General features: G+C 41.7%; 1 protein-coding gene across 4 annotated transcripts; it reads left to right on the forward strand.

Moving 5' to 3' along the window:
- Positions 1 to 252: 252 nt before the first annotated feature.
- NRBF2 (nuclear receptor binding factor 2) lies at positions 253 to 27,888 on the forward strand. 4 transcript variants are annotated; one of them, XM_062214766.1, is made up of 5 exons: positions 253 to 480; positions 17,691 to 17,775; positions 24,201 to 24,342; positions 24,543 to 24,583; positions 26,372 to 27,888. In XM_062214766.1, exons 2-5 carry the CDS (start codon positions 17,740 to 17,742, stop codon positions 27,080 to 27,082), a joined length of 930 nt encoding a protein of 309 aa, XP_062070750.1. In that variant the 5' UTR covers positions 253 to 480; positions 17,691 to 17,739; the 3' UTR covers positions 27,083 to 27,888. The 4 variants fall into 4 exon arrangements, with proteins under 4 accessions (XP_062070750.1, XP_062070751.1, XP_062070752.1 ...); XM_062214767.1 differs by lacking the exon at positions 24,201 to 24,342; XM_062214768.1 differs by lacking the exons at positions 24,201 to 24,342; positions 24,543 to 24,583.

Raw genomic sequence — 27,888 nt, forward strand, 5'->3', positions numbered from 1 at the left:
AGGAAATGAAACAACACACACGTTAACCAACCAACAAAAAGGCTGCAACTCCCCCACGTGACGTCAGACTTCCAAAAGCTGAAATTACGCCTCTCGCGAGAGGAAAAATTGCCCACGCGCCCGCGAACGCCAGCCGCTGCCCCGCCCTCTCTGAGTCCCACCCACACCCGCCCTAACTCCCACCTTGAACCAGCCGCCGGCACGTGTGACGTCAGGACGTTGTGCGTGGCCGCGGCGGCGGCGGTGGCGGCGGCGCAGGCGGCGGATTCGCGGCGCGGCGCCGGAGGAGGAAGTGGTGTGGTTGTTGCTGTCTTTTCTCCCACCGCTGGCTCCCGGGGCGCGGAGAGGGGGCGCCGTCTCCGCCGCTGCGTCGCCCTCCGTGTCTACGCCCCTCCATGTTCCCCGGCGCCGCTGCTCCGCTTCCTCAGGCCACCGCTTACCCCGGGGTCTATGGAAGTAATGGAAGGACCCCTCAACCTGGTGAGTGGCCCACGGCCGGGCGCGTCCGCTCTCGAGTGCCTTTGCCTCAGGAGTTGGGTCCTGTCTCGGGAGTGGGAGTGCAGGTTGACACTTGAGGCCAGGAGGCGGGGTTGGCACGGGTGGTCGCAGAGACTGGGGGGCGCAGCACGCAGGCCCTGACCCGCACACAGGGTCCTGGGCGAGCTGCCCCAAACCTTGTCCTCCTCGCGGAATTCCTGGGAGGCTGCGACTACCTCGGGTGTCCCCTGCTGCAGGGTCCCAGGCCAGGGGGTGTCACCAGCCGGGGGAATGCCTCCAAACGCCACGTAGCCATCTTCCTGCAGCCTGGAAGGACACCCAAGCCGGCCAGGCAGAAACGGTGTGTGATGCTGGGTTGAACTTCCAGCTGGGGTCTGGGTGTGCCTCTCCGCTTTTGAGGAATGGAGTACTAATTCCCTCCTCGTTTTTCTTACCCATGTCTGGTATTCAGATACAGTGACGGAGCCTCACTTCTCCCCCAGTATATTAGAGACAGCTGGTTTTTGCTCGGCTTCATCGCTAGTAATCTTGAAAACACGAAAATGTTTGTGGTTCCCAGTTTTAGTGCTGATTGCCTATTTTATTATAGTCTTAGGGATTTCAGGTGTTGCAATTAAAACACACAGCCACCCACCCACCCACCGCCAAGAAACACAAGTTCTTTCCAGACTGGCCACTTCATCTTTCGGTTTCCCACAGAGTGTACCCATGTTGGATGCAAACGTCAAGTTGATTAGGTTGCAGACAAATAACTTTTGAAGTCACAGGTTTGCAATCCATTTGAGGTGATGGGATGGGGAAAAGGTTATGGAGGTTTTGTTTCTCACGTTGGAATTCTGAACCCTGGACTGGTTCTAACTAGAGAAGCAGTGGAACCTGGTGATTTAAGGTTATAGATTCTGGGTCATTTGGCACAACAGTTAAGACTGCGGGACATACAGTTCTCACATCAGAGTGCCTGGGTTCAAGTCCCATGGTTGATTCGAATTCAAACTCCCTGCTAATTTGCAGCCTAGGAGGTAGCAAGTCATAGTTTAAGTACTTGGATCTTTACCTCTCGCTTCGGAGATCCAGATTGTATTCTGGGCTCTTGGCCTAGGCCTCAGGCAGTTGTGAGCATTTTAGAGTGAACCACCTGATAGAAGATTAATCTCTCTGCCTTTCCAATAAAATGAGAACTTAGACACAGACACAGACACACACGTAAAGACTCGAGCCAAACTGCTAGGGTTTGCATTCTGGCTTTGCCACTTGACAGCTGTGTAACTTTGGGCAAATTACTTAACTCAGTTTCGGGTTTGTTAGGATTAGGGAGTAAATAGATGTGTAAAGTGCTTGGAATTGAGTCAGGTACCCAGTACAGTGTAAGAGTTAGCTATTATAACAATACCTTCAGTCCTTGCTTTAAACCTCACTTATAGAGTGACGCTCTGGAACTATTGAGCTTTGTAAGCCTATAGGTTAGGACCTAAAGCTTGGATTCGAAATGGCTGAGGAGCCTCCTCCAGTTTCATTAAGTTAAGCTGTGCCCCCATTAGTAACCATTGTTTATACTTGAGAATTGGGCTACATTTGTATCTTTTTAAAAACCACAGAAATATCTTGTATCTTTGTTTTTAGGGTGTCATACAGTTTGTAATGAGATATAATGGATGACTCTCAATACTAAGACTTCATGGGAATCTTACTAGAAATAAGTAGCAGTTTAACAAGTGCTTCAGAGTTCAAGTGTCCTTGCAGAATGACCATTGGTTCAGTTCCAGTTAGTTTCCACTTTATTTGGAGACAGGCTGCAGCCTAACCCCAGCCAGCTGCCCACAAGCGTGCAGTGTCTTATGAGAAAACTGAAACTGGGCAACAGTTGTACATGGAGCAGCAGTATCACCAGTTTAGGAAATATTAGCTAAATGGCAGCAACAATATTTTGTTTTTATAGGAGAGTTTTGAAACAGTCCCATTAGGACTAGCATAATTCCATAATCCAGCCTTAAAACTTACGTGGGCAAATGTCAGAAATATGAATTTTTAAATCTTTTTGCAGTTCAAAAGATCTAATTTCAAACCTAGTTGTTTATTGGAACAGAGATTAACATTTACTGGAATGATCTTAACTGTATATTAAATATTAGTAATTCAGTTGTCATTCAACATTTTAGTTTTTTTAAAGCTATTACATTCTTTTATGTTAGTGGATACCTAAGTATCTTGTTGAGTCAGTGTGGTAGTTGTCAGTGCTATGATTTAATGAGTGCCTTTGAAAATCTCACTAGTATACACAGGCTTTTGAAATAGCATCACAGTGTAGTCTAAGTTTATTGTTTAGGGACTACAGTACATAGATGTATAGTTCTTTGTCCTAAGAATATCCTTGTAATTTATTCTTTCCCAGTTTTATGGATGAATAAGCTCATATTGAGAGAAATTAAATAATTAGAGGTCAATGGCTCAAATACACTGTGGATCACAGTTCATTTTGATATCATGACTTCTTTCTAGCAATGCTTCTATATTAATGTACTCATCGTCTTCATTTCAATATGGTCCTTACTGAAGTGTAGCTTGTGTTAGCATTTAGTGCTGTTGCTGTAGGGTCGATTGTTTCGTGTTAGGTTTGCAGCAAGAGTTTGTAGACTTACTTCCTCACAGTGAATTTTAAAAGATATCTTGGAGAGTAATTTGAAATAGATATTTTTAATATGTTGTATAGATAATGTGGCTTAGTTATATTACCTTAAGATTTATTTTATTTGAAAGGTAGAGTTGTAGAGAGAGAGGGAGGGAGAGACAGAGATCTTCCATCCACTTATTCACTTCCCAAATGGCCACGACTGGGCCAGGTCCAAGCCAGGAACTTTGGTGGGTCTTCCATGTGGGTGCAGGGGCCCGAGGACTTGGGCCATCTTCTGCTGCCTTCCCAGGAATGTTAGCTGGGATCCGATGGGGAGCAGCTGGGTCTCGAACTGGTACCCATATGGGATGCCAGTGTCGCAGGTGGTGGCTTAACCCCTTATGCCACAATACTGGCCCCAGTTCATTTGTTTTAAAGTTGGTCAGAAGCAAAATAAGGTAAATGTTATTTCCATTAAAGGAAAAAATAACTAGTCTTTGGACTTTGAGTTGTTTTGTTAACTTTTTTCTTTTTGTCAAATTTTTGACGTGTAAAAATTATACCATAAAATTACTTAGTGTAGACTGAGGCATTTCTTTTCATACATGTCATTTTAGTAGTGTGAGTGTTGATAGCAAATGTTAAACATTAGATAATTTCTAGTTCTTCAGTTTGTTTGCTGTGAGTTTGAGAAGTGATGCCAGATCTTAATTTATAAATGACTGTTGCTCATGCTTGTTTACCTACCCCAAAGGGCAAGGTCCATGTGACTGCGTGACCATAATTGTTGTCTGTGTGTTTGTCCTTTAAAGAGTACTGGGAATATATTTATTGAGTAATTGAGCTTCTCCTTAGAATGGTCAGTTCTCACATAGGTAAGTAAAGAAACCTCCAAGCTTCTCATCTAAGAAAAGGAATCAGATAACATGGTCCAGAGAATATCCATGTACATACCTGGAGACTTCCTAACCATCCCATGATAACTATACTGATATTGGCAGTAAAATCCTTAAAGTAAAAAGGCTATTTGAATCTCTTCCTTGTTGCCTTAAAAAACTGCAAGGAGAATTCATCCTCTGTTGCAAGCAAGGCTGGGCTTAATGGAAACACCCCGGAGAAAGGTGGTAGGGCACTAAAATATATCCAGCAGTTAGTAATTGGGGGAGGGGGACATCTTACGTAGATTATTTATCTGGTCCTCTAAACAGCTATAGGACAGATTCCCGTTTTTCACAGATGAAGACTGAAATTCAGAGTAAGTGGTGACAATGGGATTTAAAAGCAAGAGCCTAAATAAATATTGATCTTTTTATTATATCAGCATTTGTTCATGTTGACTGATCTACAGTGAGACATTTTTACAGAAAGCAAAACATACGTATATGTATTACGACAGAGCTGTTAGATTATGAAAGGTGCCTCCTGGAATTGTGCAAAAAGCAGGGATTCAGTAAGTTTCACTGAAACAATAAAGTTTTTACTACTTACTTTCTATAACATTTACTATTATATTAAAAAAACTAGTTGTGACCCACTAGATAGATTTCACAACCTGTTAGTGGCTTGCATGCTGTAATTTGAAAGGTACTATACTAGATTCTCACTGTCTTTACAGTGGATGGTGGCAGTTTTGAAGAAAAGCAAGCTAAACTGGAAACTACAGGAGGACAAAAATATTTGATTTAAAAATAAAAAGAAGTCTTCCTGAGGGGTGAACTTTTGCTGCAGTGGTCGTACACTAGTTGTATACTGCTTGGGATGCCTGGGTTTGAGAGCCGGCTCCGCATCCAGTTCCAGATTCCTACAAACGCATACCTGGGGAAGCAGCAGGCAATGGCTCAGGTACTTGAAACCCTGCTGCCCATGTGAGAGACCTGGATTGAGTGCCACCCTTCTGGCTCCGTCCTGGTCTGGCTTACCCCTGGCTATTGCAGGCATTTGGGTACTGAACCAGTAGGTGGAAGAGCTCTTGTTTCTGCCTTTCAGATAAATGAAAATAATAATAATTTTTTTTTAAATTTCCTGGAATTCTCTAACACTTGAACAGTTATCCTAAATATAATTACATTGCATTAGTTGGATGGTCCTTTCCGTGCTCATTGTTCAGAGGTAATGCTTGCCACTTGTTAGTAGGAGACTTGTGAGTTGATTGGGAAAGAGAATGAATAAAGTTTCTTGTTTGCTCCCAACTGAAGGCACTACCATAGGGTCAGGCATATGTTACATTTTCTTTTGCCTTCCTTTTGGTTCTTTATACTGTGTAGTGTTCCTTTTCATCTTTACGTACAGCTTTTACAAAGGAAAAGAAGTAAATTAGAAATTATGAAAGTAATAGTTTTCTCTTTCGAAAAAGAAGACAACATTGAACCTATTTTTTGTTCTAAAATTTTTACTTAATTTCATTTTATTTGAGAGACGAGAGAGCTTTCATCTGCTGGGTCACACTCCAAGTGTGTGCAACTGCTAGGGCTGGCCAGGCTGGAGCTAGATGGCAGAGAACCAAGTAAGTGGGCTATCTGCTGCTTTCCAGAGTAGGTATTAGCAGGTTGTTGGAATTGGAAGTGGAAGAGGTGGAACTTGAACTAGGTTCTCTGATATGAGATGTGGGTGACCTAAGCACCATCTTTTTTTTTTTTTTTTTTTTTTATAAAGACTATTTACTTTATTTGAAAGGCAGAGCTACAGAGAGGCAGAGGCAGAGAGAGAGGTCTTCTATCTTCTGGTTCACTCACCAGATGGCCATAACAGCTGGAGCTGAGCCAGTTCAGAGCCAGGAACCAGGAGCTTCTTTCAGTTCTCGCATGTAGGTGCAAGGGCCCAGGCACTTGGGTCATCTTCTACTGCTTTCCCAGGCCATAGTAGAGAGCCGGATCGGAAGTGGAGCAGCTGGGACTCAAACCAGTGCCCATATGGGATGCCAGCACTGCAGGCGGTGGTGGCTTTACCCATGATTACCATGGCACTGGCCCCTAAGAACCATCTTAACTGCTGTGCCAGATGCCTACCACAAACTTGTATTTTTAAAGTTTTTTAAGATTTCACTTATTTATTTGAGAGATAAAGACAGAGGGAGAAACAGAGAGCAAGGTCTTCCATCTGCTGGTTCACTTCTCAAATGGCCACAGTGGCTGGAGCTGAGCTGATCTGAAGCCAGGAGCTTCTTCCAGGTCCCCCACACAGGTGCAGGGGCCCAAATACTTGAGCCATCTTCCACTGCTTTCCCAGTCCATAAGCAGAGAGCTGGATCGGAAGTGGAGCAGCCAGACATGAACTAGCACCCACTTGGGATGCCGACACTGCAGGCAGAGACTTAGCCTACTGCACCACAACTTTGTGTTTTTAAAGCAGCATGTAGAGTTAAGAAAGTACTTGTCAGTGAGGTTACTTAGTAACCTGGTTCTAGTGGTTAGGATTTTTGTTGGTGGCGGATGATGGGTACAGACTTGAAATTAGTTTAAACCCAAAGGGATAACTTATTGGACTACACAGACAGACACAGGAAGGGCAGGGTACAGTGTAGGTGGGTCCAAGAACTCCTGAGACCTTGTAATCAGATGTTGTCAGGAGTCTCCTCTTTGCCTTGGCAGGCCTGGCTGCTTCACACCTAGCCATTCCCAAAAGAACTATATAGCTTGTCTAGGAAGAAGTATAGCTTGCAGGGAGAAGTGGTGGATGGGACTATTTTGTTTTGAATTTCACAACTACTTAAAATTATCGAGTATATTTATAGGATTACTTTTAATGACTTACTCTACCAAGAGCAGTATTTTATTATGAATTTTTTTAAAAAAGATTTATTTATTTGCTTAAAAGGCAGAATTGGAGAGAGACAGAGATCCTCCACCCACTGGTTCACTCCCTGGCTGGCCACAATGGCTGGAGCCGAACTCTCCAAAGCCAGGAGCTTCCTCTGGCTCTACCACGTGAGAGCAGGGGCCCAAGAACTTGGACCGTCCTCCACTGCTTTTCCCAGGCACATCAGCACAGGGAGCTGGATTGGAAGTAAAGCAGCTGGGATTCAGACCAGTGCCCCTATGGGTTACCTACGCCACAAGCAGTGGCTTTACCTGCTAAGACACAGTGCTGGCCTCTGTGTGACATCTTTAAAGGTTTTTTTTTTTCTTTTAAGATTTGTTTATTTGAAAGTCAGAGTTACAGAGGCAGAGAGCCAGCGAGCAAGCGAGATAGTGAGCACGGTATCTTCTGTCTGCTGGTTTACTCCCCAGATGGCTGCAACGGCTGGAGCTGTGCTGATCCAAATCCAGGAGCCAGGAACTTCTTGCAAGGACTTGGGTCATCTTCCACTGCAGAGAGCTGAATCGGATGTGGAGCAGCCGGAATTCAAACCGGCGCCATATGGGATGCTGGCACTGCAGGCAGCTAGCTGTTTTACCTGCTGTGCCACAGTGCCAGCCCCAAAGGTTGTTTTAAAAATAAGAATTAGTACTGCAATAAGTTCCTACATTATCTTCAGTTATTTAAAAACACAGTTTAGCCTGGTATACCTAACTACATTGTTAACTTTTTTTTAAGGATTTATTTATTTATTTATTTGAAAGGTAGATGTACAGAAGAGACAGAGAAAAATCTTCTATCTACTGGTTCACTCCCCAGATGGCCGCAATGGCTGGAGCTGCACTGATCCGAAGCCAGGAGCTGGGTCTTCTGGGTCTCCCACACTGGTGCGGTGGCCATATTTCACTGCTTTCCCAGGTCATAGCAGAGAGCTGGATTGGAAGTGGAGCAGCCGGGATTCTAACCAGCAGCCATATGTGATGGCACTGCAGGCGGCAGCTTTACCCGCTACGCCACAGCGCCGGCCCTCGTTGTCAACTTTTTGATAGCAGCTACTTCCAGCAGTTTTATTGTCTTTCATAGTATTTAGCATAGAGATGTTGTACCAGGTACTATTCTATGCACTGTGATATTTTAAATAATTTTCACAACCACTCTCATTTTAGAAATGAGGAAACTGAGGCAAGTAGTTAAGAAAGCCAGGTTTTTTGTCTCATAATTGTTGAAGCTGAAATTGTAAGCGTAGGCAGTTAGACTATTCATTCTGTTCATGCTAATAAGAATTTAGTAGGAACTGTACTTCTTTTTAAAGTAGGACATTTGTTTACATCAGTGCCAAAAAACCTAGAGTAGTCACATATTTTTAATGGAATCTATAATATCTGAGACTAAAATAAAACATTGGCAGGGTAAGTTTTTGGGGTTTTGCTCTCACCGCTTGATAACTTTTATTGGCGTTGAACAGTTCAGTTAGCAATTGATTCTGTCATCAGAGCACGGAGTTTAGGGAGCCAAATTAATATCCATATTTCAAGGTAGAAAGTGATCCAAGTCCTCATAGTAGTGTTAGCATAGGACAACCTCAGATATCCTCTTGTCTCTGTTTCTCGAAGTGTGTCTGTGAGCAGTAGTTTCAGCCTCAAGTAGAATCAGTAGAATCTCAAGCCTTATTCCCATCTGCGGAGTCAGAGTCTGCATTTTTAGAAGAGCCCCAGGTGATTAGTATTCCCGTTAAACCCTGAGAAGCACATCTTTGGTCCAAAGCCATCATTTTACAGGTGAGGAAATGGGATCCTTAAGGTCCAAATAACTTAGCTGCTTTAGTGAAAGAGCCAGCTCTTGATACCAGAACCCTGGTCTTGGTAGAGCTAGGTATGAGGTAGATTGGGATTTCAGAGAAATTTGCTCGCTCTGTTGGGCTGCTTCGAAAGTTCAGAGGTAAACCTACAGATTTACCCTTCCATTCCTTTTTTCTTGCCTACCCAGAATCTTGTTGAATGCACTTGCTGTAACAGTATAATGAGAACATGTTCATTAGAGAAATCTTGGTAATCATCACTGCTTGTGTTAGCTTGCTTCATCATGTACATTATTGTCCTCAAAGATCTGTGCCATTTCTGGCTATTGGGAAATGCTTATGTGTCCAGAACATATTTTTTGCTCAGTTCAAAACTCCCTGGTTAAAATTCATCCATTAAGTCTCCAGTCATTTCTTGGTGACCCATTATTCTCAAGAATAAAATGTGACTTAGAGAAATATTTGTTTAATTACTGTTTGAAGAATCAAAGGCCTCTGAAACAAGGGGATGATCTTGCCTTTAAAGAGTGTTGATTATTTCTTCTTACAAAAATAGAAGTGGGGAAAATATAAACAGCGTGTGTTGATGGAAGTGCCTTTTCTACTTTTGTCTTCACCTCTGTTTTATACCGGCTACATGCCCAGAATATCTGTAAGCCCAGTTGTAAAATGATTCTCTAAAGTGTTTTTATGAGGCATCAATAACACATTTCTTTTTTTCTAATTTAAAAAAAAAATTTTGGGAGGCAAGTAGCTAGACACCTCCCATCCGCTGTTTTATTCCCCAAGCACCCAGGTCAGTCCAGGTCTTCGATGTGGGTGGCAGGAAACCACATACTTGAGCTATCACTTGCTGCCTCCCAGTGTGTGCATTAGTAGGAAGCTGGAATTGGAAGTGGAGACAGGTCTCATAAACCAGGCATTCATTGTGGGTTGGGATGTCCCAAGTGGTACCCTAACTGCTGTTCCAAAAGCTATAATGGGACATTTTTTGAAAAGTATTCAAGATAAATCATTTTACATCTAACTAAAAAAGATTTGCTTTTTGCTTTTTAAAAAAGTGATATTTAAAAAAAACCTAACATAAATGTTTAAGGAGATAGGTTTATCCTGATTTGAGCATTACACAAATATCAGAATATCACATGGTACCCCCGTAGCTATGTGCAATTTTGTGTTAAATTTTTAAAAAACTTTACCTTAAACACGTATAGTTTAAATATTTATTTGAATGATAGAGTAACAGGGAGAGATCTTCCACTCACTGGTCTCCCCCCTCAGATCTTCCATGCACTGGTCTCCCCCCTCAAATGGCCACAGCAACCAAATCTAGGCCAGGCCACACCGTGGCTCACTTGGTTAATCCTCCACCTGTGGCGCCAGCATCCCATATGGGTGCCAGGTTCTAGTCCTGGTTGCTCCTCTTCCAGTCCAGCTCTCTGCTGTGGCCTGGGTGCTTGAGCGCCTGCACCCTTGTGGGAGACCAGGAAGAAGCACCTGGCTCCTGGCTTTGGATCGGCATAGTTCTGGCCATAGCGGCCAATTTGGGGGGTGAACCAACGGTGAACCAACTTTCTCTCTCTCTCTCTCTCTTTCTCTCTCTCTCTCTCTAACTCTGTCAAATAAATTTATAAAAAAAAGTTAAAAAAAAAAAAAAAATCTAGGCCAGGCCAAAGACAGGCGCCAGGAACCCTATCCACATCTCCCACTTGGGTGGCAGGAGTCCAAGTGACTTGAGCCATCTTGTGCCTTCCCAGATGCACTAGTAAGGAGTTGGATTGGGAAGCAAAGCAGCCAGAATAGGAACTGGTTCACTTATATGGGATACCAGTGACAAAAGCGGCAGTTTAACCTGTGGTGCCACAATGTTTCTCCCTTAAGTGTACAATTTAGTAGTGTTAAATAAATTTACATCATTGTGCAACAAATTGCTGAAACATTTCATCTTATAAAACAAACCATGCCAGTTGAACAGCTACTCCCCATTTTCCTCTCCTCTCATTCAGTTGTAACAATTTCTGCCATTCTATTTTCCTGTTTGTGTGACTATGAATATCTCACTTAAGTGAAATCATACAGTATGTTTTTTGACTGTTTTATTTCACTTAGTGTAATGTCTAAAGAGTTCATCTATATTGAAGAATATGTCAGTTTCCTTCCATTTAAAGAGAAAATTATGAGCCATTGTGTTTATTACATTTTTTAAAACTTTTATTTAATGAATATAAATTTCCAGTGTACAGCTTATGGATTACAATGGTTTCCCCCTCCCATAACTTCCCTCCCACCCGCAACCCTCCCCTCTCCCGCTCCCTCTCCCCTTCCATTCACATCAAGATTCATTTTCAATTCTCTTTATATACAGAAGATCAATTTAGTATAAAGATTTCAACAGTTTGCACCCACATAGAAACACAAAGTGAAACATACTGTTTGAATACTAGTTATAGCATTAAATCAAAATGTACAGTACATAAGGACAGAGATCCCACATGAGGAGCAAGTGCACAGTGGCTCCTGTTGTTGACCCAACAAATTGACACTCTAGTTTATGGCGCCAGTAACCACCCTAGGCTGTCGTCATGAGTTGCCAAGGCTATGGAAGCCTTCCAAGTTTGCCGACGCTGATCATATTTAGACAAGGTCATAAAAGAGTGAGGATAGTAACCAATGATCCTAAGAGTGGTATTTACCAGGTTTGAACAATTATACAGCATTAAGTGGGGAAGAGGACCATCAGTACACACAGGTTGGGAGTAGAGCCATTGGTGGTAGAGTAGAGGTTATGATTACAAAGGAATGAGGCCCAAGTGCGCTAGACAGGGTCTAGTACAAAGGACAGAGTCATTATTAGAGGAGCTAAGAAGGGTGCTGTCTAAGCTACAATTAAGTTTTCTGATTGAGAGGCAAATAGAACCTGATAGAAGGGGCTTGATAATCATCTGGTGGGCTTTAGGCCTTGTAAGTTAAGAGGCCCAGACCTATCTATCTCTTCACATGGGGTATATCCTAAGGGAGGTGTGAACCTCCTAGGGGAAGGCACTCTGTTGACTTTCATTACTTGGCTGGCCTGGGAGGAGAGCTGGCCAGGTAAAGGCAGGTGGCATCTCTAACAAGAAATTTACAGTTCTGCCTGCAATGTTGCTGACCCTACTTGACCATCCCCTCAGCTGCAGTGGTCACTTTGGAAGTTGGGCTGAGTGAAGGGCTTTTCAGCTTAGAGCCAATAAGATCTGTGGCTCTGACCTGGGCATCCTTCGACTCCAGGGCAGGTCCATTTCCAGTGATCCAACTCTTGGCAGAGCTGCCAGGGCTCTTCACAAGCTGACTTCTGCTGAAGCCCAGGCTTACCACATTGAAAGCCACTGCAGTGGACTGGCCTGTTGGGTCTCCTTGAGGGCAGATCACTGTACAGATCAGCCATTAATAGGCCTGCCACCCATTGCTTCTGATGCCTAGCTTTCTTTTCCTCCTGGTTTGTGTTAAAGCAGACCAGAGGATGCAAGTCAAGGGAGTGCCCAAGTCCCATCTCTAATCTTCGTTGGCCTGAACTACAAGTCTATAGTCACAGGCATGTTCTGTAGTAGTTTTTCTAAGGTAGACAATGCCCATGAGGAAAATTATATTCTCACTTTAAAACTTTCTCTCCCTTTGGTCTGAAAGGGAGGTTTTTTCTACTTACTGTATACTTCGCTGATGGCGAAGTGAATCTAGCTATGAGATTATTATTTAAGTTCTTATTTTGGCTATGCTATTACAGAAAAATGTTAGCCATCTCTTTTATGAGGTCTAAAGATTAAATTGTGCGTCCTACAGATTCCTTCATAATAGAATTAGTTTCCTACCTTGAAGAGAATAGAGAAATGAAAGAACAAGTTGGGCTTAGGATAGAGAAATGAGGGAGCAAGTCCTAGATTGCTTGCTGACAATAGCAATATTACATGAATACTTAGCAAACCGTTTCAACCATTAGATAACAACTTAAGAAAACATTTACCAATGCCTTCTATAAATTTTAAGAATCATGTATTTGGAAACACCTCTTAAATATCTAACATGGTGTAGTTTGTTTAACCAGTAAACTTAAGCACAACCATATAAAATGTTTTTAGTTTCTTTCTACCAACAAGTATAAAACATATGATACACAGATTCAGGTCACACAAATTAAAATGTATCTTTGATTGATTTTAGCAGCTTAAATTTATGGACAATCTTATCTATAAGCCACTTAAAATAAAACTCTTAATAAAATTTCCCCATGTGGACATACAATATGTACACACATATAACATAGCATAATAGACCAATATAGCAATTTTAATAATAGCTTTTAAAATCTTTAACTCTTTTTGTAGATTGCCAATTGATTTGAATTGCTTTTTGTTTTTAGTAACTGCAGTTAACCATACTTTCTCTCAGTTGGTACTGTTAATACATTATTGGCTTCATCTTTTTACAGAGCCATCCCAAAGTACTGAATACAATAAAAGTGGCTGGAAAAAGTCCATAGGAACCTATAGGAGGACAGCTAAACACAGAACCAACAACACTTTAGTTTTATGAGCAGCAAATCATATATAACTATGGATGCCAAAAGAGTTTAAGTCGCCATGTTTAAAATTATAAACTCATCAACCAACAAGAGGCATTTGCTTACTTCACAGTATTTTTGAAAGCACCTGTAGGATTTTACAAGTATTCAACCCTTTAGGCCTCTGGGGCTTTCTCATTAAGATAACTATCATGTCTAGTAACACAAAATCATTAGACTTTTTAATTCTCAAACATTTGTATTAATAGCATTTTCCATTATAGAAACTTAAAGTTTGGTACCACATCACATCTTGACAATACTTCTAATATAATCCAAATAGCCTGATTAGTTGGTGTCTCTATAATATGAGAGACATAGGTCTTTTGATTTTTTCAGTTGGGCCCAAACTGGAAAAACCAAAGTCCAGGATTTACTGGAAATTTTAGAGTCCAGATTGTTTGAAACTTTGATTTTTTGAATGCCTGTCAAGAATGCCAAGAAGGCTCAAAATCCAAAATATCTGGTTGAAATAAGATTCCTTAAAATCATGACATAACATAGACCAAATTTGATCATTGTTACAAGGTGATTATTCAAATCTTTGAAAATAAGCACATATTTAAATAACCCATAGCTCTTAATAAAAATTCAGCTGTTTTTGAACAATTAGAATTTAACAGGCATCAAGAGAACATAATAGATTACTTTAACTCATTGCTTTAACAGAGCATCAGAGTTTAATTCTATGTCAAAGAGAAATTGAGCTTCCTGTGATCTTTTGCTGTGAGGTTTCCTTCCTTTACCTTCTTTCATATTGGTGACCATGTTTCTGTGTTTCTGTGTGTAACACATCTTTAAGCATCTTTTGCAGGGCAGGATGAGTGGCAACAAATTCTTTCAGTTTCTGTTTGCTATGAAAAGTCTTAATTTCACCTTCATTCACAAATGAGAGCTCTGCAGGATATAATATTCTGGGCTGGCAGTTTTTCTCTCTTAGTACCTGGGCTATGTCTCGCCATTCCCTTCTAGCTTGTAGGGTTTCTGATGAGAAGTCTGCTGTGAGTCTAATTGGAGATCCTCTAAGAGTAATCTGACGTTTCTCTCTTGCACCTTTTATAATCTTTTCTTTATGTTTCACTGTGGTGAGTTTGATTACGACGTATCGTGGTGAGGATCTCTTTTGGTCATGTTTATTAGGGGTTCTATAAGCTTCCTGTACTAAGATGCCTCTGTCCTTCTCCAAACCTGGGAAATTTTCTGCTAGTATCTCACTGAAAATGCCTTCTAATCCTTTCTCCCTCTCCATGCCTTCAGGAACTCGTAGAACCCAAATGTTAGGTTTTTTAATAGTATCCTGTAGATTCCTGACAATATTTTTTAGGTTTCTAATTTCCTCTTCTTTGGTTTGCCTGTTTCCTTTCCTGTTCTCTGTCTTCTAAGTCTGATATTCTCTCTTCTGCTTCGCCCATTCTGTTTTTAAGGCTCTCTAATGTGTTTGTCATTTGATCTATTGAATTCTTCATTTCATTATGATTTCTCGTCACTATCACAGTTTCTTGTTCCACTAGTTGTTTCATTTCATTTTGATTCCTCCTTAATATTTCATTTTCACGAGAGAGATTTTCTATCTTGTCCATTAAGGATTTCTGTAGTTCAAGAATTTGTTTTTGAGAACTTCTTAATGTTCTTATCAATTTTTTGAGATCCGCTTCTTGCATTTCTTCTATCTCATCATCTTCATAATCTTGAATTGGGGTGTCTTTTTCATTTGGGGGCGTCATGGTGTCTTCCTTGTTCTTGTTAGCTTGGTTTTTGCGTTTGTTGTTTGGCATGTTGGAGATATTTGGTTTCTTCACTGTGGTGTTTTTTCTTGTTACACTATGGCTCTATATTAAGTGGACTGTCTGCTTTCGGTGGAGCCTTAGAGGCTTGAGATGAGTGTGGACTGAGAGCTGTGTTTGGTTCCTCAGGGTTGAGGGTGTGTCAAAGATGACACTTCCAGGTTAGGCGTGGTAAATCAATCTCTCTCTCTCTCTCTCTCTTTCTTTCCTTCCTTCTTTCTTTCTATTCAAAAGGGAAGTAATTCCACACAGCTGAACGTAATTGGAGGTAGTTAGCAGGCGAATGATATACCCACAGGAGCCAGAGATCAGAAGCTCTTTCCCAAGGACCACACAGGGAATCTCTGCTGCCCTCAGTGTGGGCTCCAATTCTCCTGCAGTCTCCCACTGGGTTGCCAAGTTAGATTCTAATCTCCTGTTATTTCACCCCCCCAGAGTCAGGTTTTTCTGCCAGGCTCAGGGCCGGTGCAGACCTGAGGTTGCCCTACTTATGACGTATGTCCAAAATGGCGCCTGCTCTTCGTCTTGCTCGCCTTTGAGGGGTGAGCGGAGAGAGAGAAACTCGTGTCTGTATCGGTCACTTTTTTTTTTTCCTCTCTCTCTTCTAGTTAGCCTGGTGAACTTTTCCCCACGGAGTCAAGCCTCGTTCCCTCTAGTCTCCTCTTTCCGCTTGCCCGCTGGTGTCTCGGGCTATTGTGGTTCGGCTCACCTCGCGTTCCAGCGCTGGTGCGTTGAGTCTGCCGCTGGTGTCCCGAACTTGGGCTCCCATCTCTCCATGCAGGTCCACTGTGAATCACTAGTTCCGGAAGAGTTTCCTCTGCTGTTTCTTCCCCTACTCTTCCTTGACCCTGCAGTATCTCCACTTTTATTAACCTGTGTCTTGCTGAACTATCAATGTGCTCCCTTCCTATTCCGCCATCTTGCCGCTTCCGAGCTATGTATTACGTTTTATCCATTCATCTTGAATGGACATTGGGGTTGCTTCTAACTGTTGGCTGTTGTGAATACTGCTTTTATGAGTGTGGATATATAATGCTGCTCGCTTTTTGAAAAGCTATGCTAAGTCATATTTTAGCTTTTTAGTGAAGAAAACATTTCACTTGTTACAAGACATTAGCTGATGGTGTCTACTTTGTTGTAAAAATCTTGGGGCCAGTGCTGTGGCATAGTGGGTAAAGCCATTGCCTGTAGTGCTGGCATCCCATATGAGCGCCAGTTCGAGGCCTGACTGCTCCACTTCCGATCCAGCTCTCTGCTATGGCCTTGGAAAGCAGTACTAGATAGCCCAAGTCTTTGGGCCCCTGCACCCACCTGGGAGATCTGGAAGAAGCTCCTGACTTTAGATCAGCACAGCTCTGGCCATTGTCGCCATCTGGGGAGTGAACCAGTGGATAGAAGATCTCTCTCCCTGCCTCTCCTTCTCTCTGTTACTCTTACTTTCAAATAAAATAAATAAATCTTTAAAAAAAAAGAATATAATGTATAATTTACTTTAAAAATCTTATGGAAGTCATGTGACCCCCCATCAATCTGTTGGCCTCTGTATATACGATAGAGAAACACATTCATGAGCTTGTAGTGAAAGCTGGTGAAATAATGCCTATTAAAGCGCTTTTCGCAGGTGGTTGTTGTGATACAGTGGGTTAATCTGCTGCTTGGGGCACCTGCGTCCCTGTTAGAGTCTTAGTCTGATCTGGCTAATCTGGCCTCCACTTCCATCCACTTTCTGCTAATGTGCCTAGGAGGCAGCAGATGATGGCCTAGATAGTTGGGTTCCTGCCACCCCTATGAGGGACTCAGGTGAAGTTTCTGGCTCCTGGCTTCAGCATGGCCCATCCCCAGCTATTGTGGGTATCTGGGGAGTGAACCAGCCAAATGTAGTTTTGTTCCTCTAGCTTTCAAATAAATAAATTAAAAAACCTAAAGTATCAATAGTTTTGTTTGTAAACTTCTTTTGAAATGCTTAAAGTGTAACACAAATATAGGGAGACCAGTGACAGTGTAGCCAATCCATTACCTTTACATTCAGAGTCACTAAGGTCTTTTGGTATTTGAACTTCCAGGTTTGTTCTTTTGGTGAGATCTGCCCTGTGATATTAAATAATGATATCATTAATTCCTCAATTGTGTGATGAACAAAGCTTTGATTTTCCAAACAGATAACCCTAATGTTGAAAGGGAAAAATTGACATGAGAGAGAAATTTGGGATTTGTTATGTTAAAAGTGAATTCCTGATTAGTTTTGAAACTATACAAGATTGGTAAAAGTGTCTGTAAGATAACCATTATTTTGAAAGGAGCTTGTTAAAAAATATTAAGAAAATACAAATTTGGGATAATAACTTATAGCTGTGATTCTTTTGGTTTATCTCTGAAAAATGGGAGGATGTGGGTCACTGATAGATTGAGTATCTGGTATTAATCGTGAGAGGGTTTATTCGTGGAGTGAGAGAAGTCACCAGTTCTAGTCAAATGCTGGAGTTAGATCTAGGCTCTACTCATTATATTTCCCAAGTTACCAATGCAGCTGTAAAGTTTGATATGTGGCATTAAAAAAGCATTTTGAATCTTATAAGGTTTTTTAAAGTCATGATTTATAATTTTGTCTTCCAGGCTCATCAACAGAGCAGACGAGCAGACCGTTTACTGGCTGGAGGGAAATATGAAGAGGCTATTTCTTGTCACAAAAAGGCTGCAGGTGAGGTTTTTAAAAATTTTAAGATGTATATATATATATTTGATCTACTGATTAAAATGCTGGTTAAGACTGTGCCAGTGTGCCATATCATAGTGCCTGTATTGGCTCCTTTTCCATCTGCCTTCTAATGTGGAGCTGGAGAGGCAGTGGTGATGGCTCATGAAATTGGGTCCTGTCACCCACATGAGAGATCTACAGTGAGTTTCAAGCTTCCAGCTTTGACCCATCCCAATCCCAGCCATTATGGGCATTTGAAGACTTTATCACTGTATGGGAAGTCTCTGTCTTTGAAATAAATACTTTTAAAAAATACTGAATATAGGAGCTGGTTCTGTGGTGCAACAGGTTAAACTGCCATCTGCAGTGTCGGCATCCTATATGGATGTGGGTTTGAGTCCCAGTTACTCTCCAGCTCTCTGCTAATGTGTCTGGCAAAGCAGTGGAAGATGGCCCAAGTCCTTGGGCCCCTGCACCTGCATTTTTTTTTTTCCCCTTTTTTGAAGGCTGGTTTATTTGAAAGGCAGAGTTTCAGAGAAGGAGAGACAGAGCTACATTGTACTGGTTCACTCACCAAATGGCCACAGCAGCCAGGGCTGGGCCAAGCTGAAACCAGGAGCTTCATTCAGTCCCATGTGGATGGCACTTGGGCCATCCTCTGTTGCTTTCCCAGATGCATGAGCAGGGAGCTGGATTGGAAACGAGGAGGCTGGGGCTTGAACTGACATTCCTATACCAGATGCTGGTAGACAGCAGCTTAATGTGCTCTGCTTTAACACTGGCCCCTATCTTCATTATTATAAAACAGGGGTATGAGCTTCCAATAGTTCATCACTTTAGGTTGTGAAAGTGAAAACTAATTTAACCACAAAGCCTCTTGCCACCTAAAATGTTGGAGCATTTTCCTGTTGTCTTTCTTTAGCACCCTTTCTGAATATTTCTTCTTTGCATTCATGCATGTAGTAACATGTGGATGATGGTTTTCGTTTAGGTAAGGAATTTTTAGAATTGTTGGCTTTTTATCAGAAACCTAATATTATTCCACTCAGGCAATCTAGATACGTTGAACTAAAAAAACAGATCCTGGGGGGCCAGTTTTTATACAGACTACTTTCTTTTTTATTTTTATTGTTTTAGATTTTATTTTATTGAAAGGCAGAGTTATAGAGAGGCAGAGAGAGCGAGAAAGAGAGAGATGTCTTCCATCCCCTGGTTCACTCCCCAAATAACTGCAATGGGCGGAGCTGCCAGGAGCTTCTTCCAGGTCTCCCATGTGGTTGCAGGGGCCCAAGGAGTTGGGCCATCTTCTACTGCTTTCCCAGGCCATAGCAGAGAGCTGGATCGGAAGTGGAGCCGCTGGGGCTCAAACCAGTGCCCATATGGGGTGCTGGCACTGCAGGCAGCGGCTTTACCTGCTATACCCACGGTGTCAGCCAAGACTACTTTCTTTTGATTGAAGATAAACTAGAAATCTGTGGGATAGAAGCATTTTACTCATATTGCATTCAAAATGGATGTTGGCTACCTTTCTTAGAAGAAGCCCTGCAGTCCTTCTGCTAGGTGACAGTTTCTTTTCCCTTGGTTTACAATGATCAATGCTGTGTTTTCCCTGGCTCCCATGCTGTTTACTGCTGAAATACTGCACAGTGAGCACTAGTTTGTATAAGTTTATTTTTTAGTTGCTTTTGCAAGTAAGTTTCAGAGAAAATTTCAAGTCTTAGTTTTTTGAAGAATTAGTTTTGTCAGTGAATGTATCATATGTAGCTAATGTGGGCTTGAACACTGAGTAGATACACCTATAAATCTTTGTGTATTTTTATGGTGAACTTTATGGGGACTTTGTATAATGTTCAGCTTGTCAGCTAGTGCTTTTGAAATCTTTCCTTAGCCATATTTTGTTACCAAATTGTTAATTTTTAAGTCTCTACAAGGCAATGTGCTACATGTTAACTATTTAAGAAAACTAGATGAATGCCACAGTGAAACACTTAGCCTGAAATGGCTACACATATGCACCATAGGTTAAAATGGAGAGAATCAGCATATGTTGTGTGCCACGCTGTAGGACATTGTGAATATATACAAGGGAGAAAAGTTGAATTACTAACAATCCTTGTCTTTGAAAGACTGAAAACTAATGTTGGACTTAAAATTCCACCTGTCCCCAACCCTATTCCTGTCTAAAATTTGTGACATTCTCAGGAGTAGAAAAGATACAGGCAGCCTATTAGATCACACTAGCTTTAGTTATGGAGATAGAAGTTAATTTGATTAGCAAAACCCACTGAGTGGATTTCGAGTTTAGACTTGGGTAAAAATAGCCCTGTGTTGTGTTTTAGAATGGAGTTGAAAACTGATGTGGTTAGAGTGAGCTGTTTCTAAACTGACTTCTGTTTAGGGTTTACAACAGGTGTTTGAGAAGGTATAGATGTTTGTGTATTCTGAAAGGAAGAAATGTATTTGGAAATCGTTTTAGAGATGTGACAGGGGAAAGGCCAATATCTGAAAAAGACTGTAAGAAGAAAAGCCTGAAAAGACATAACTTGCCGGCGCCACGGCTCAATAGGCTAATCGTCCGCCTTGCGGCGCCGGCACACCAGGTTCTAGTCCCGGTCGGGGCGCCGGATTTTGTCCCGGTTGCTCCTCTTCCAGGCCAGCTCTCTGTTGTGGCCAGGGTGTGCAGTGGAGGATGGCCCAAGTGCTTGGGCCCTGCACCCCATGGGAGACCAGGAGAAGCACCTGGCTCCTGCCTTCAGATCAGCGCGGTGCGCTGGTCGCAGCACGCCAGCTGTGGTGGCCATTGGAGGGTGAACCAAAGGGAAAGGAAGACCTTTCTCTCTGTCTGTCTCTCACTGTCCACTCTGCCTGTCAAAAAAACAAAAACAAAAACAAAAACAAAAAAAAACAAACAAAAACATAAGAACAAAGAAGGGGGGCCAATGTGTCTAGTTGTCACAGATTAGAGGAAATTGAGACTAAAAGCTTAGATTATATAGCTAAGGACTATGTCATGTCTATGCTTTGTAGTGTGTGTTTTTTGAGTGTTGAAACTAGATTGCCCTTTCCTTTTGGCAAAAAGCAGGATCTGCTCTTGATGGACAGGAGCTGGGGAGTAGATGAAACAGCATTCATTTGCAAGATCAGCTGGGATAGTAGATCAGAAAGGAAAAACATGTCTGAGTCTGGGAGGAGGGTGGAGAAGTGTACACATTTCCCCCTCTATGTTGCAAAAAGCTTGTCTGCAAATACTAACTGATAGAATAAAAAAGGGAGAGAACGATCCAACATGGGAAGTGGTATACACAGCAGACTCATAGAATAGCAGATGTCCTAAACAGCACTCTGGCCTCAGAATCAGCCCTTAAGGCATTCAGATCCGGCTGAAAAGCCCATGAGAGTATTTCAGGCATGGAAAGCCAAGACACTCTGGCAAAAAAAAAAAAAAAAACTAAGAAGCCAATGAGTCTGGGGATTCAGCATGGTTAGAAACATCTGTTGCTTTAAAATCTTAGACTAACAGTTGTAATTGGATTGGTAATTCTCTTATCTGTATCCTGCAGTTCAGATCCTAAGAGAATTTTATTTCTTTCACAAACAGAGCAAAAATTTGGGGCAAGTGTTTGGTATAGCAGTTAACACTGCTTGAGATGCCCACATTACTTGTCAGTTCCTGGGTTTTAGTATTGGCTTGGCTTCTGAAGCAGCAGCTTTTTGCTAGATAGACACCCTGGGAGGCAGCAGTTGATGATGGCTAATTGTTTGGATCCCTGTCACCCATGTTGGGGACTTAGAATGAGCTCCAGGCTCCTGGCTTTGACCTAGTCCAGCCCCAACTTTACAGGCTTGTGGGGAGTGAACCAGCAGACAGAAGAGTCTTTGTGCCCTCCTCCCCTCACCCCTCATCTCAATTTCAGAAAGAAAAGTAAAAACTTAAATGAGGAAGTTAATAGTTATTGACAATATTTAAAACTCAAAATGAAAATTTCAGAAGACAGGTAGACATAATATTTAATTGTGTTTGATCAATACTTTGGTTGAAAACAAATCTGAACCTGGACCTTCCCATGAAACTCAAATAATTCTAGAAGAGATCAGTCTTTATCAGAAGATGTTTTGCTGCACAGTTTGTGCTGTTTCTACCTTAACAGATTCCTGATAGAATAGTAATAAATACTATTTTAAGAAGTAATAGTGCCTTTATGTTTTCTTAGTTCCTTATCCCCATCGTTTACTTCATTTCTACTTTAAATATTAGCTTGTATCAGAATTGTTCAAATTTTCTAGGTAGATTCACCTTTCCTGTGTTTCTGTCTTGGTAGGCATTTTTGCCTGTTGTGAATCTGGAGAAAGTCTATAACCATGTAATGAGACTATATAATTTTTAGCATAAAAAATTTAGTGCCCAAGTTATGAAATTTTTTTATGTTCATTTTGTTTATAAGGCAGAAAGAGACAGATCTTCCATCTGTTGGCTCACTCTCCAAATGACCCCAACAGCCAAGCCTGGGCCAGATCTTCCATTTGCTGGTTCATTCTCCAGATGACCCCAACAGTCAGTGTTGGGCAGGCAGAAGCCCGGGTCCCAAAACTCCATCCGGGTCTCTTCCGTGGATGGCAAGGACCCAAGTGCTTAAGCCATCATCTACTGCCTCCAGGATGCATGTACCAAGAAGCTAGATTGGAAGTGGAAAAGCCAGAACTCTAGCCAGGCCCTCCCAAATGGGATGTGGTATCCCAAGAGGTGACACAACTACTATCTCAAATGCCTGACCCCAGTTGTAAAATTTGAATGTGGGAAAAAATTTAAATTATGGAGTGATTATTAAATTTTGTTGCACTTTGGGATATCCTTAGGTGTTCTCTTCTGTCATTTTTTACAATTTCAAAGTTCAACAAAAAGAGGTATTCCAGTTTAAGCTTGATTTTGTAGAAACTCTTCATAAAGAAAGTGGATTTAAAGTAAACTATAGTTTAGACGGGCAGACAGATGTATGCAGTCAAGATGGGTATCTAAAAAAATGCATCCATGCTGGATCAGCAGTTGCAGAGCACACAGAATGTCTCACCAGATTTAAACATGAACACATGGAAAAGAAACAGTGTGCAGCTGCACAGGTTGACTGTTGGAATAAAAAAGAAAGAGTTGGAAAAATTGATAAAACAACCAATTTTTTTTCTTTTAGTGGTAGTATCTGATGAATTTGTATCTAAAGGACTGTGTATATCCTAGCAGACAGTTCTAAACTATGAAATAAAAAAATTATTAAAATGTTTGGATTAATGCAAAAAGATAGAAATGAACTCAACGTATGGATAAGAGATGCCAAAAGTTTATAGTAAGAGTTAAAAAAGTGTATACAATCCATTAATAATATTTTTACCCTACCTTATTCCAGAAGGGGTGAAAAATGTCTTATAGAGGAGATCTATAGAAAGAGTGGGAAAAAACCTGGGAGTATAATTTATAAAATGCACCATAAGTTCCTGTACATTTATAGAAGAAGAACTTGCCCATAAGCTTTCTAACAGCCCAGGAAGGAAAAGTAAGGATTTTTAAATTGGCTAAATTAATTGCAAACAAATTCAGACACTCAAAATCGGCTCCCAATGTCAGAGGAAGAGTTTAGTAAAGGCCTTCATAAATGACATTATAGTCTCTTCAGTAACTTCCTTACAGTAAAGATGTAAGTAAATACCTTAATTCATAATAAACTGATGGCACAGCTCAGAAAGAATTCAATAACACTAATTGTGTACAAGGCCAAAGTGATGTAGCCCAGGTATTCAGGTGGGTTAAAAGTCATCAGTAATCACTTGATATTTTGGTGAGCATAGTGAGTGGTGCATTGTTGGCAATTCTTAGTATTCTTCCCTGAACCAGTTTTCTGATTAGATCATCTTCAGTTCTTTATGGCTGTGTACATCATTATATTCACATTATTTTGTAATTTTAAATTTATTTGAAAAGCAGAAAAAGAGATGTCTGCTGATTTACTCCCCAAATGCCTGTAACAGCCAGGGCTTCGGCAGGTTGAAAGCCAGGAGCCCAGAATTCCATTCAGATCTCTGGGAAGCCGGATCAGAAGCAGGGTGAGGACTGGAGCCCAGGCACTTTGATAAGGCTGTGGCCATCCCAACCCAAACAGCATCCTAACTGCTGCATCGCATGCTCATCCCAGCTTCGTTTTCTTAAGTGTAACATTTACCGGTCAGTGGTGGTTCTTTCTCTTTGAGAGACTAAAACCTTCAAGATGGAGTAGGGAATATTTACATTTGATCATCACTGACATCCTTTTTTGAGAAGAATCCTGTCCAGGGGTTGGACATTGTGGCACAGCAGATTAAGCCGCCACTTAGGACACCTGCATTTCAGAGTGCTGGGGTCGAGTCCCACCTTCTTCTCATCCAGCTTCTTGCTGACATTGTAGGAAACAGCAGGTGATGGCTCAAGTACTTGGATCCTTGCCACCCCTATGGGAGACCTGGATAGAGTTCCTGATCCAACCCTGATTATTGCAGGCATTTGGAGGAGTAAACCAGAGGATGGAAGCACACTGGCTCATTTGCTCTGTGAGTGTGTATGTGTGTGTCTGTGGCTCTGCCTTTCAAATAAATAAAGTTAAAAGAAACCAAATTTGGAAATCTCCATTTGACAGAACTGCTTAGAGGACCAGTTCGGTCTGTCATATGAGGAGTATTAAAATTCTTCCTTTGACTAATTACACAATGACAACACTTATATATTTGTGTACATTTTTTTTTCTTACCAGCTTATCTTTCTGAAGCCATGAAGCTGACACAGTCTGAGCAGGTGAGACATGTTCTTGATATTTGCAACAAGGCTTAGGAAGGTTTTTTTGGTGGAGACTTGGAAATCTAAAATAAAACATTGTGCCCCTCTGAAATCTCTGTATGAAAAATGGGCAAGAGAAGAGTACTTCAGAAAGGCAATTTAAACTACATGAGCTACTGCGGATGTCCCAGAACTGGCGTGCAGGAACTTCTGTCCCTTTTTCTTTAAAAAAAAAAAAAAAAAAAAAAAAGATTTATTTATTCATTTATTTGAAATTTCGCCAGAGTTACAGAGAAGGAGAGAGAGAGAGAGATCTTCCATCTGCTGCTTCACTCCCCAAATGGCTGCAGTGGCTGGACCTGGGCTGATCTGGAGCCAGGAGCTTCTTTTGGGTTGCCCATGCAGGTGCAGGGGCCCAAGCACTTGAGCTATTTTCTGCTTTCCCAGGCCATCAGCAGGGAGTTGGATTGGAAGTGGAGCAGCTGGGACTTGAACTGGCACCCATATAGGATGCTGGTGCTGCAGGTGACGGCTTTACCCACTATGCCACGGCGCTGACCCCATGTCCCTTTTTTTAGTGGCTACTCAGAGATCTCAGATGGCCAGATGTCTCTTAGCGATGCATAGGAACCCTTCCTAATCATGCCTCATATTTGGTTATTTGCTCACAGTGAAGTCAGCAAGCCTGTCCAAGGGAAACTATTTGGACCACCCTTTGCTTGTTAAATGTAATTTAAATAATACCCTCCCATTTTTCTTTTCTTGAATTCTTACAGAGCTCTGGTACTTTAAGATTTATTTTATTTATTTCAAAGAGTTAGAGAGGTAGAGCCAGAGAGGGATCTTCCATTTTCTGGTTCACTCCCCAGTGACCGCAATGGACAGAGCTGAGCTGATCCAAAGCCAGGAGCCAGGAGCTTCCTCTGGCTCTCCCATGTGGGTGTAAGGGCCCAAGGACTTGGATCATCTTCTGCTGTTTTCCCAGGCCATAGCAGAGAGCTGGATCGGAAGTGAAGCAGCTGGGACTAGAACCGGTGCCCATATGGGATGCCGGCACTGCAGGCCAGGGATTTAACTCACTGTGCCACAGCGCTGGCCCCACAGCTCTGGTACTTTTAAATTTATTTCATTGGTGACTTTAAATTGTCTTCTGTTAATGGGAAGGGCCTACCTAGGTTTTAAAAATACATTATCCAAAGATGATTTCTTGTTTATAAAATGACCCAAGTATCTGGGCAGTACTCAGTATTTGTCTCACTTGAATTAAAGGGATTGTTTCTGTGAGGGGTATCAGGGCCAGGGAAAAACCTGTGGATCCTCAAATGAACCAAGAGAGCCTAGAAGGGGAGTTTTATCCTGGGCACTTCCTTTGACAGTGTAGAACCCGCTCATAAGAGCCACATGATACACGTGTCCACTGAGCTATCTAGATACCCTGATTCACAAGACTTTTTTTTTTAACTGGTTTACAATTAGTATGTCTGAAGAGGCAAAATTTCCAATTTAAGCAGAGTACAAATGGCATTGCAGAGCAATAAGGCATGTGCAGAAAGTCTGATTCAGTCTGTTGACTGAGAATAGCACTTGTGACTTCCTCAATGAATGTTGTTTTCTTATGAATGAAAATGTTAGCTTATCCGAAAAGACCTGGTTATTCTGAAAACATTTTGAGGTTATATTGATCTGCAAGCATATTTATAAATTGTTATTCAGAAAGGAGGATCTTGGAATGGTATGTGTTGGACATTACTAAAGAGACCTAAAATGTGAAGTTCTGTAAATTGTACCTTTCTTTCTATGTGATAGGCTCATTTATCACTGGAATTGCAAAGGGACAGCCACATGAAACAGCTCCTCCTCATTCAGGAGAGGTGGAAAAGAGCCAAGCGTGAGGAGCGACTGCGCGCCCAGCAGCACCCAGACAGGGATGCCACTGCCCATCTTCAGGCAGCTCCCAGACCCTGTGCTGAGGACGCGGAAGGCCACAGTCTCCTCCTTCCTCACAAGTACAGTCCTTCCACCGAGAGACGTCTGCCTGAAATTCGGGGGGCCTTTGACAGGGATCCAGACACGCTACTGTTTTTACTTCAGCAAAAGAGCGAGCCAACAGAGCCATGTATTGGAAGCAAAGCCCCAAAAGATGATAAAACAATTATAGAGGAGCAGGCAACCAAAATTGCAGATTTGATGAGGCATGTGGAATTCCTTGTGGCTGAGAATGAAAGATTAAGGAAAGAAAACAAACAACTGAAGGCTGAAAAGGCCAGACTTTTAAAAGGCCCGGTAGAAAAGGAGCTGGATGTAGATGCTGACTTTGTAGAAAAGTCCGAGTTGTGGAGCTTGCCGCCGCAGTCTGAAACTGCTGCAGCCTCCGCAAGCTGGCAGAAGTTCGCAGCGAATCCTGGGAAAGCCAAGGACATTCCAATACCCAATCTCCCTCCCTTGGATTTTCCATCTCCAGAACTTCCCCTTATGGAGCTCTCTGAGGATATTCTGAAAGGATTTATGAATAATTAAAATGGAAGACCACAGAAGTCAGAAAAGGAAATAATACAGTAACGAGTTAATCCAGAACAAAAAGCAAAAAAGGGAAAACCACACATACAAGGGTATCCCGGAAGTGCTTCATCATCTGGCATCCTGTGGGCGAGGAGGCATGGCCAGGCTATGGGAAAGTCACTGTGAAACATGTCGCCTCTCTGATTCACGGACCCAAGCTGATGATTCCGACTCGGCAAATGCTCAACTCTCAGAGGTCCTTGTTCTCCTGATAAAAACCAAATGGCTACCTGGAATAATTTTTTCAAGCAACAGTTATTTTTCTTATCTTCAGGGTTAAAATGTGTAAAAATGTTATATGTAATTAATCTATGATGCCATAAATGATAATGCAAAACCGAAATAATGTGGCCTGAGGGCTGCCTACATTTGAAACATGCTTTCCATCATGCATTGACTGTACGTGTTTTGTTAAGCACATTTTGTTGGCTTATATATATAAAGTGTGTAAGAAACACACCTTTCTAGATGAAACTATATGTGCCACACTTTGCACTACTCATAACATAATGATAACCTCAAGACTATCCAGGAGAAATATTTAAATTTCCATTTTATGAAGAAAGGAACCAAATTATTAGCTTTTTTTTTTAAATTACCAGTTTACATAATTAATCAGGGTGCATTTTAAGTTCTAACTTTATTATATAATGCATCATTTGAAAATAGCAAGGAAATATCCTTTGTTTTTAATGATGCATGAGTGAAGTAATGCTAGTTGGCAGTATATGATTGTAAGAAATCAATAAAATAATTGTGTTTTA

Source organism: Lepus europaeus, chromosome 17 (assembly GCF_033115175.1).
Source record: "Lepus europaeus isolate LE1 chromosome 17, mLepTim1.pri, whole genome shotgun sequence".
Taxonomy (NCBI): domain Eukaryota; kingdom Metazoa; phylum Chordata; class Mammalia; order Lagomorpha; family Leporidae; genus Lepus; species Lepus europaeus.

Excerpts from the sequence above, each read along its gene's own strand:
- NRBF2 (XM_062214766.1), top strand. The coding sequence starts at position 17,740 with ATGAAGAGGCTATTTCTTGTCACAAAAAGGCTGCAG. Across the intron at positions 24,343-24,542 it reads CACACTGGCTCATTTGCTCT|CTTATCTTTCTGAAGCCATG; the intron begins GTGAGTGTGTAT and ends TTTTCTTACCAG. Across the intron at positions 24,584-26,371 it reads AGCTGACACAGTCTGAGCAG|GCTCATTTATCACTGGAATT; the intron begins GTGAGACATGTT and ends TCTATGTGATAG.